Source organism: Triticum urartu, chromosome 3A (assembly GCF_056163025.1).
Source record: "Triticum urartu cultivar PI428250 chromosome 3A, HENAU_Tu73, whole genome shotgun sequence".
NCBI classification, from domain to species: Eukaryota; Viridiplantae; Streptophyta; class Magnoliopsida; order Poales; family Poaceae; genus Triticum; species Triticum urartu.
The window spans coordinates 45,720,179-45,731,084 of NC_141875.1; the positions used below are offsets into that span (position 1 = coordinate 45,720,179).

The 10,906-nt window shown below is 39.7% G+C and overlaps 1 protein-coding gene and 1 pseudogene across 2 annotated transcripts; both read left to right on the top strand.

The window, feature by feature from the left end:
* The first annotated feature begins 1,036 nt into the window (after positions 1-1,036).
* LOC147978371 (putative ripening-related protein 6 pseudogene) lies at positions 1,037-1,471 on the top strand (annotated as a pseudogene).
* A 2,255-nt stretch (positions 1,472-3,726) lies between these two features.
* On the top strand, positions 3,727-9,359 carry LOC147978372 (putative ripening-related protein 6). 2 transcript variants are annotated; one of them, XM_087516587.1, is made up of 3 exons: positions 3,727-3,888; positions 8,478-8,488; positions 9,083-9,359. In XM_087516587.1, the coding sequence occupies exons 1-3, from the start codon at positions 3,727-3,729 to the stop codon at positions 9,357-9,359; spliced, it is 450 nt and encodes a 149-aa protein (XP_087372713.1). The 2 variants fall into 2 exon arrangements, with proteins under 2 accessions (XP_087372713.1, XP_087372714.1); XM_087516588.1 differs by lacking the exon at positions 8,478-8,488 and having other exon boundaries at positions 3,727-3,890; positions 9,089-9,359.
* The last annotated feature ends 1,547 nt before the right edge of the window (positions 9,360-10,906 follow it).

Sequence of the window (10,906 nt, forward strand, 5' to 3'; positions counted from 1 at the left end):
CATTCTAAAGTATAAATTGATTTTGAAAAGAAATTTCAAAAAAGAAAATAAAAAATATAACAAAATAATTCATGAAAACGGGTAGCAAAGGAAAGCCAATTGCGGGAATATAATCCATTTTCCTGATAGATAACCAAGAGACAGCACCTAATGCTCTAAATATGTTGGTTTGCATATATTTAAGTCTATCCAGATATATATTTATGTCCAAGTTCATTCAGCAAAGTTCAACTCGGCTTAAATGAAAATTTGAAAATGCAAATAACCAAGAAGAACTCAGCAACCTTTGAATTAACAAGATTGTTTTAATAAATAACAAAAATATGCTAGAGATGTCTTTTAAATAAGTTTCAAACTCCTACAAATTTATAAATTTTCTTTCACATGTGACGTGCTAACAGCAGAAAGAGACCGGCGTAGCCAGCGATGCCAGTTCTACTGGTTGAGCCACATACTGCTACATATGCTCATTCTAAAACCAAAGTTTTTAGATACCTGAACAAAGTTGGTGGGCTATTTTTTCGCGAATCCACAACAAAGTAGCTAGCTAGCTTGAAATGTTTCCTATACACATCTCATTCAACTCTGACACGTATTGATTACAACACTGCTGGTTCAAAGCGAACTTCCTTAAGTTGAGTACTTGATTATATTAACGGAGCTGCATCCTAGTACTTACTGATGCTCATTTTTGAAGTAAATTTTGTCTTACACGTAGCAATAGAATCACTATCAACTCCGCCACGGGCGACCTGCTCAGTTGCCACTCGCTCTGGGATTACCGCTCCAACACTCAGCGACACCATCAAATCCAAACGCATCGTCATTACACAAGCACAAAGTGACCCCAAAACAAGCCGTTAATTAGTCCCATATATCGAGCACACCGACCGATGCAAGAACCAATGCAAGAAAGACAGCGATTGTTGTCTATATAAACCGCCGGAATTCAACGCCATAAGCACCCCACGAGCAAGCCGATCTAGCGCATGCAAGCATAGCTAAGCGAGCAGGAGCATACTTAGGAGGCTTAGCAATGGCGTACGGCAAGCTCGCAGCCCTGGCCGTGCTCGCGGTCCTACTGCAGGCGTCGACCCGCGCCGTCGCCCGCTCGTCGCCGGACGTTTCGACGTCCAAGGTCGACGGCATGCCGGGGGTGATGACGGTCAACGGGTTCGAGCGCGGCGAGGACGGCGGGGGGCCGTCGGAGTGCGACGGCAAGTACCACAGCGATGATGACATGCTGGTGGCGCTGCCGACGGGGTTGTACCAGGGCGGGGCCCGGTGCTTCAAGATGATCCGCATCACCAGCGCGAGCACGGGGCGGAGCGCGGAGGCCATGGTGGTGGACGAGTGCGACTCCAGGAAGGGCTGCAAGAACAACATCGTCGACACCTCCAAGGCCGTGTGGAAGGCGCTCGGGCTCGACACCAACGTCGGCGAGGTGCCCGTCACATGGTCCGACGCCTGAGTTAGACGCGTCCATCGCTCGACCGTTGAATAATTGGCTGCGCGTCAGCGCGCACGGCAGCTGGGGGCATTCGCAAATCGAAATGTCTGTTCTCTTTTCTGTTTCTACGTGCACCTAGTATGTACGTATGCGTAATAAGACGAGGTTTTCTTCCTCAAGATCGACGGGTGAAGTGCGATCATATTTCCTACTACAGTGTATGCATGCAAGGAGATGTAAAATCAATCCAGTTATCGAAAAGCTGAGCTGATTTTAAGATCAATCCAACATGCAAGGATATTATGCGCAAATTTTGCCATTTCTTATTTTTATTTTATTCTGAAAGGGTACCAATGTCACTAATTCATTTTTTCTTCGAAAACTTAATTTTTTTTATTTTTGTTTTAGTTTTTTCATTCTTTTTTAAGTGTAATATCAACGCTACTAATATATTCTTTCTTAGAAAATTCACTTTTTCCTAAATTTTACTATTACATGTTTATTTTTGCATATTATAAAAAGCAATATTTATGTGTAAACTGTGTGCAATTTTTTCCATTTTTAATTTTGTTTTCCTTTAGAACCAGGGTTAATACCAATGCCATTAATTGAGTACTTCTTAGGAAACTTAATTTTAGTGGCATTCCACTAGTATATGCATATTCTTGCATGTTATTAAAAAAAATCAATTCATGTTTAAACTATGTGCAAATTTTGTCAATGTTTATTTAAAATTTTATTTTACTTTTTCTTAAAGTGTAATATCAATGTCACTAATTCATTCTTACTTGGAAAATTTTATTGTTTGTTTTTATTTATTTATATTTATATTTATCTCTATTCTTATAAAAAACTGAGTTGTTGATGATGGTGTGCCTGTCATCTTGCAATATAGGCCATCCGATCTATATCTGAGGGATAGAAAGCAAACTATGGCAATTTTGCAAAAAGATACCTGCACCTTTCTTCACATTTCCAAATAAGGCATTCACTCGTTCATCCTTATCTCGCACAACCTCATTGTCGAGCAATTAAAAAAGAAAGCCTCTGGAACAATATGGCATGGTGGCCGCTGCCGACGACGTCCATCCCCATGACTACGCTCGGTCCGACCACCAATCACCACCACGCCTTGCTCCTCCTCATCTTATCTCTCCTCTTTCTCGGGATATCATTAATTTTCACACATGGAATTACTCCCGCATGGGTCAATCACAACAGGTGTTTTATAAAGAAAATGCATCTTGATGTTCCGTGCAATGCACAGGCATCTTGCTAGTTTATTCTTTACAGGTGACTGGCCCATTTTCTTCTTTTGGTTATTAGGTTAACAACTCATGGAAACGTGTACCATTGTTATTAAAAAGAAATTGTGATATTCTAAGTAAAATGTGCATTACGCTAATAAGTAACAAAAAAATAATATGGTATTCTCTTGGTTAGTGTGTATTCCAATAATTTTAGTTCCAAATAACATTTCATGAATGTCTAGTTGGAAATTTTGTCGATGCAAGGCTGGGTGTCATTAGATCTTCGCGATATTAATATTTGTAAAATATGTCGGTTTGCCTATATTTTATAGTCGTCGCTTGGTGGTCGACGGATTTAGATGTAATTTTTATTATTTCTGACGTTCGTTGGACTACCATAATTAAAGATGAATAGATAAAAAAATTCCAAAAAATAAAAACCTAAACAAAGTAGGTGGGCTGTTTTTTCGCGAAACGACAACAAAGTAGCCTAGCTTGAAATGTTTTCTCTACACATCTCAATCAACTCTGACACGTATTGTTTACAATACTATTAGCTCAAAGCGAAATTCCGTAAGTAGCATTCTACTACTGGAGCACTTGATTATACTAACAGAGCTGCATACAACCACTGATGCTCATTTTAGAAGTAAAATTTGTCTTACGCGGAGCAACAGAATCAGTATCAACTCCGCCACGGGCGACCTTCTCAGTTGCCATTCGCTCTGGAATTACCGCTCTAACACTTAGCGACACCGTCAAATCCAAACGCATCGTCATTACACACAAGTGACCCCAAAACAAGCCTTTAATTTAATCCCATATCGAGCACACCGGCCGGGAATAGACTAGCCAGTGGCGCAGTTCTGAAACAAGAACCAATGCAAGAAAGACAGCGGTGCACACGAGACAGTGATGGTTTTCTATATAAACCGCCGGAATCCAACGCCATGAGCACCCCACGAGCAAGCCGATCCAGTGCATGCAAGCGAAGCAAAACGAGCAGGAGCTTACTTCGGCTTAGCAATGGCGTACGCTAAGCTCGCAGCCCTGGCCATGCTCGTGGTCCTACTGCAGGCGTCAACTGGCACCGCTGCCCGCTCGCCGCCGGCCGTTTCAACCTCCAAGACGGACGGCATGCCAGCGGTGATGACAGTCAACGGGTTCGAGCGCGGCGAGGACGGCGGAGTGCGACGACAAGTGTTAGAAATTTAGGGTTTTGCGGTCTACCCCTAATTTTTCTGTACTTATCCGTGGTGCCGCTCACAATTCGCATATCTGAGGTTAGGCGGTAGGGACTTTCTTATATTGTCTTTTCAAAGAGTCCATCTCTTATACAGATAAGATTCCTAGTCTTTTCAACTAGTTTTCCGGGATAGACTCCAGACCAAATTACCAACCACGATCAAATTTGTCTGTTAACGGATTCTACCCGTTGTGTCCCCGGAGCACGCGCTTGTGAGCAACGCGCTATAATAGAGTGTAAATTTCTCTAATTATGTAGATCAACATTAGGGCTGTAATCTAACTATATGATCTAGCTCCTTCCGATTATCACTGTACCCGGGTAGTGTTTCCAATATATATAGCAATATTATATTCCACTGATAATCGACCAGCTTCCTTAAGCATATAACTTAAGTACGTTCCAACAAGTGATAATTCCATGATAATCATGTAAAGTAATTCCATGCATAACTACATGTATAATTACATAATGAGGTATTTCGAATATTAGTAATTCCTAGTAATTTGAATATAGTTGCAGGACACATAATTCCAACATCTCCCACTTGTCTAAAACGATCATTCAAATATCCGTAAGCCCATCGTATTAACAAGCTTACCAAATACCTCCTGAGTAAGAAGCTTAGTCAGGGGACTAGCAACCATATTAATACTAGGTAGAAAATCCAAAGAAATATACCTTCCCTCAATATGTTTGTTTGCTGTGACACTTAAGATCTCTAAAGACCTTCAGTTTCCGCCTAATAATTCCAGCATAGCTGTCCTCGGCGCCTCGAGTATTATTTCCTCGAGTGTAATTCCACCTTTATAGGCACCTTGAGTATTTTGTTTCCTCAAGTGAAATTCCGCATCAATTATTTCCGGTCACATATATCAATAATTTGAATAATTCCACATTGACTCATAATATATGATAACCATGTTGAATAAATTTTCAAAACCACATAAATATCAAATCCAATCCGTAAATGTAGTTCCATAATTAACCATGTTTTGAACGAAATTCCTGACTTCAGTCAGTGAACCTGGACCATATTAGTACTACAAAAAAAATTGAATATGTGTACCTGGACTTATTTCTCATCTTGTGGATAGAGTAATAGCTTCCTCAATGTGTTTACCTTTAATATAAATTTCAGAATAAGTGACAAGTTGTGATGCACTTTCCACAATCTTAAATGATGTGTGAGATTCCCTCAGCTGCTCATCTTTCCTTCCACTGCTTGAATGCGGCATAAATTCCGGTAGCTAAGGTATGATAATGTAATGAAGATACATACGAATTACAGTACCATTTATTATTCCATTTTCCTTAGGTGTTCAAATATAATTCCTCATCGAGTATGATTCCCTTTATCAAAGGTATTTTAACGGATTTTCAATTTTCCATAGAGAAACACTTCAAAATATTTTCTATGTATTTCAACTCGTAAAGCATAGGATGTTTCAAATGTTCCTTTCATATGAAAGTTAAAAGATGACCAAGCTTTCACTTCCATCAATGTGACTTATCATTGCAAACAACAAAACAATGTTAACATATACAATAATAATGCAAAATACTTTACACTTACGTGTGTAGATGACCGCCTTGCTTCATTTAGAAAGCCATATGACCTGCTATTCCATTGATGTGAAGCTTGTTATAAGACCATACATTAATATACTCAATTAGCAAACCATGTCTTTAGTTCCTCTTTCCCAAAATTCCAGGAGAGTGAGTTTCCACAAAGTATATTTCCCTCTATGTGAATAATTGAATAACAAGAGTGACATTATAATATTCCAGTGAGCCAAATATCCTTACAAAAAAACACTTCCAAACAATAGGCTTGCGGTTATATGGTATGGTCTTAAGTTCCCAAACTAGGCTCCTCCTCATTCGAGTTTATTCCTTCCCGCAATTCTTCCACCCATAGTTGACATTGAAAAAAAAACTTTCTTAAGTGAATTTAGCGATTCCTCTAAAATTTAGAGTGACATCCCCCAATAACACATAATAATTATCCAGACATGATAGTCCAAGCTAATTCCTCCCACTTATCCTAAGCATGTTAGTATCGGGAGTTTCACTTGTAGTTTCCTTTGAGGTCAAGATTATATTCCATTATGATTGTTAATATTTCCACCCTGGATCATAAAAAACAATTGTTTTCCTACTTTCCACCACTTTTCTTTTTTCAAATCAAAAAGAAAATAACCTTTGATCCACTAGAATAACCATGAAAAAATTCCTGGTGTGTGCTTTGTAGTAACTGAGAATTTACTTTTTATTTCCTTCCACCTTAAGAAAAGGTGTGCAAGTCAACATACTCTTATATATGCTTCCCAAGTACCACAATCCTCCCACTAAAGTTTAGAATTCTAGAACCAGTAAGCCACTCAATTCTGTTCCATGATATCTGACCAAGTCGTCCATGGCACAATAATAGATTCCAAGCATGTGTTCTCATTATCAGCATTCCTCTCCATGAGTTATCTTCCCCAAATGACAATTTGGGTTGCTAACTTCCAATGGACCATCAAGAAAGAATAAACCATTGTTCAAAATTCCGTAATGCACTAATTTTATCATTGAGCAATATTTCAACTCTTCCTTTTCCAAATAGTATTTCATAAACAATGGGTTTCAAGATAGAACCATAAATCAAATCCCTTCTTACTGAAGTTGCACAGAATGTCCTATAACAACAATAGTTTTCCTCCACATGGGAGTTTCATGGCATAATTTCCAATCCAAAGTACATCGATTTTCCTTTGAAATTGTTGAATGCCAATAAAGTTGCTATGGTATTTCAACAATAAATGATATATATAATCGAACACCATAATCCAACTATTTGAAAGAGTATCCAAAATAAATAAATAAATAAATAAATATAGTGCAGATATTATCATTAGACATACCAACAAATGAAGAGCTAATTTCCTTATCCTTGGAGTGACTCCTATCTTCCTCCATTAACAAGTGGTGCTCAATAATAATAGTTGTCTGAAACCCCTTTCAAGATTATGCATTATTTTCCATGGAATAATTCAACCATGGCAATTTTTAGTACGTAATCATCTTCTGTGTGCAGTCCATCCACATATTTAATCAAAAGTCCCTCCTTACTTCTTCCAAGGAGCAGACGTATTTTCCTTGTTGTGACGTAAAGTCAAAATTATTAATTCCTTTTTCATGGAGTGTCTCCCACTTCCTCCAAAATAAGTGCCGTCAACTTCCGAAGAAGAAACTAGAAAAAGAAAACCATTATCCTCAAATATTCCGTCTTCCATGTGCATCAACAGTAACATGTCTAATTCCTTCTCTTCCTTGAACGTTTTCCAGCAGCAATTTATGTGTAATCAAGATTCTAGCAGAACAACAACTAGCAGTGCGGACACAACCAACATGGTGATTTCTATTTAATCTGTGTATTCCAATTGCAAGAGTATGCGTTCCCGCATACACCAAATTCCGGTGTACGCCGTCAAGTGCGGCTGACGGTTGACAACGATCACTATTCCGATTTGATCATGAAATCATTACCTTACAAAAACAGCACTGGTTCCTTGGCAAATAGTTTGAAACAACCGTGATATGTCCGAGAAATTGTGATTTGAAGAAGTCGATATACAGACATGCCGAAGAAATTCCAATTCGAGTGAATCAGCCGCAGGCAGGCTCAATTCCTCTGAGCATGCAAGTAGCAGCAACAAATTTTCCTCGTTCCTCATGCAAGATAATACCTGTGCCTTTTCTTCCAATCTTCCTTGTTCTTCGTAGTGCAAGATAAATAATAGTAGTAAAAGAAATAACAACCTGAACTTTCATGATTGATGACGGTAATTGGCTATGATCCAATTGAATTTGTCTCTCCACATGAAGTGGAAATAGTACGTACACTACTTGAGTTTGACAACTTCCAACCGAGCAACTCCTTCCTTGATTTTCTGGTTCCACGTTTGCAGCTTATCGTGTGAAGCTGGCGTGTTTTGCTGTAGATTCCCTGATCCCGGTGAATTCTGCAGGCGGTGAATACAGCGGAGGCTACCACAGGCTTGTGGGATTCCGTGGATTTGTAGATCCACGCAGAGGCAGTATTAAGCCTCAATACTGTAGGCGGCGGTTCCCACGCAGCTAGAGCAGCCTAAATCACGCGGCGACAAAATCATCTAACGTGATGGAGCGACACCGTCGAACCTGCTGCGTGAGGTGAAGAAGCGAAGCAGAAGCAAGGGAATCATCGGGCGGCTTGGCGCTTGCAAGTTGCTAGATGCAACAAGAGCACGTGGGATCCTGTAACAGCTAGCGCAACTTTGACAAGGACGTGAATACGTGATACCTCCATCGTTGATTTGATCCGAAGTTTTTTTCTCCGATCCAGCAAAGTCCGACGGCAATCGGGAAAAGTTGACTGGATCGATTCGCAGCGGAAGATCTCAGCGAAGCCTCGAGGCAGATATGAGCGCAGCCTCTTATACTGCGGATATGAGCGCAGCCTCTTATATTGCGATGAACGCACGTCCGGACCAATTGACGACAGAGACCAGCAGAGTACGAGGCGGCGAACCTAGCTCCGATGCCAATATTAGAAATTTAGGGTTTTGCGGTCTACCTTCTAATTTCTCTGCGCTTATCCGTGGTGCTACTCACAATTCGCATATCTGAGGTTAGGGGGTAGGGACCTTCTTATAGTGTCTTTTCAAAGAGTCCATCTCTTATACAGATAAGATTCTTAGTCTTTTCAACTAGTTTTCCGGGATAGACTCCAGATCAAATTACCAACCATGATTAAATTTGTCTGTTAACGGATTCTACCCGTTGTGTCCCCGGAGCACGCGCTTGTGAGCAACGCGCCATAATAGAGTGTAAATTTCTCTAATTATGTAGATCAACATTAGGGCTGTAATCTAACTATATGATCTAGCTCCTTCCGATTATCACTGTACCTGGATAGTGTTTCCAATATATATAGCAATATTATATTCCACTGATAATCGACCAGCTTCCTTAAGCATATAACTTAAGTACGTTCCAACAAATGATAATTCTATGATAATCATGTAAAGTAATTCCATGCATAAATACATATATAATTACATAATGAGGTATTTCGAATATTAGTAATTCCTAGTAGTTTGAATATAGTTGCAGGACACATAATTCCAACAGCAAGTACCACAGCGACTACGACATGCTGGTGGCGCTGTCGACGGGGTTGTACCAGGGCGGGGCCCGGTGCTTCAAGATGATCCGCATCACCAGCGCAGGCACCGGGCGGAGCGTGGAGGCCATGGTGGTGGACGAGTGCGACTCCAGGAAGGGATGCAAGAACAACATCGTCGACACCTCCAAGGCCGTGTGGAAGGCGCTCGGGCTCGACACCAACGTCGGCGAGGTGCCCGTCACATGGTCCGACGTCTGAGTTAACCGTGTCGATCGGTCGGCTGCTGAATAATTGGTTGCTCGGACGGCAGTTGTGGGCATTCGCAAATCGCAATGTCTCTTCTGTTTTCTGTTCTTCTAGAATTCTACGTGCACCTAGTATGTACGTATGTGTAATAAAACGGACATGGCGTATTTGCTCCAGAGCTCAAATGCTTTCTGATGAACAGTAAAATAAAAAATATTCTGAATTTTTTTTGGTAAACTTTGACAAATGTTTTGTATGCTTGCAAATTTTCAGCACGAAATGACATCGTGAAAGTTGTGACAAAAAGACAGAGTCGATGTTTCAAAAATGTGAAAATATTTTGGAGTGCTGATTTTTTTCACGCCTTAAATGAATGTCATTTTGTGCTGAAATTTTGCAAGAATACAAAACATTTATCAAAGTTTACCAAAAATCAGTTTTTTTAAAAAAATTACTGTTCATCAGGGAACATTTGATCTCGGGTGCAGAATAGTACTTTCGAAACGAGGTGTTCTTCCTCAAGATCGACGGGTGAAGTGTGATCATATTTCCTACAATGTATGCATACAAGGATATGTAAGATCAATCCAGTTACCGAAAAGCTGAGCTGAGTAAAAAAATTATAACCATGTGCGGGTGGGGTTTCGGCTGGCGGGCCAATGACAACAATAGGATGGATGACAATGCCTATGAGGTTGGCAGCATATAGATGAGTCACCGAGCGCAATGTAGGTTTGCGACGGTCGATGTAGATTGAAAGGCGAAACTCATTCTCCATGATGGATGGTTCGATCGATTTTGTTCGTCTTAATGGATTCTCATATTGATTTGAACAGGTGGAAGGGAAGCATGGACATAGAGAAAAGGATTTGTGAACGCATCTTGTGCAATGTTTCTATGGTTTCAAGAAGCATCTCTGCATGGTTGGAACTTTTTAATGCATGAAAGCCGAGAAGCCCTGGAAAATGAATTTGATAAGTCTTTTTTTTAGCCATTGATTTCTGCTTCAAGATTTGTGCTTCTTGTTTTCTTTCTATTGTGTCTTCTATCATGGTTTGGGCCAATTTTTTTGACAGACCACTTCTTTGGGTCAGTCGATTCCTTATTGGGCTGAAGCCCATTTCATGTTATATAGCCGACAATGCTTACTGTTTTTCTTCTGTTTCTATACCTCCTTTTTCTTTCTTTTTTCTTTTTCTTAGTCGGTTTTTATGGCTATTTTTTGGGATGTTGGCTGAGTGTAAAATGTATACACGCAAATATTATATAACATGTGTATAAATTATGTTAGAGTGTGAAAATTAAATTATTATATGCTTATTTCTTACTCCATCCGTCTCATAATATAAGAGCGTTTTATAGTGTGAAAACGCTCTTATATTATGAGACGGAGGCAGTACATACTTAATAAGTGCAAAGTTGTGTGCACTTTTTTTTTTAATTTCTTTCTACTTAATGGAAAAACTTTATTATTTTGATTATGTTTTAGTTTTTGTCCCATTTCCATTCTTTTTAAGGTTGACACTAATGTCTCTAATTCATTCATTTTTAAGAAACAT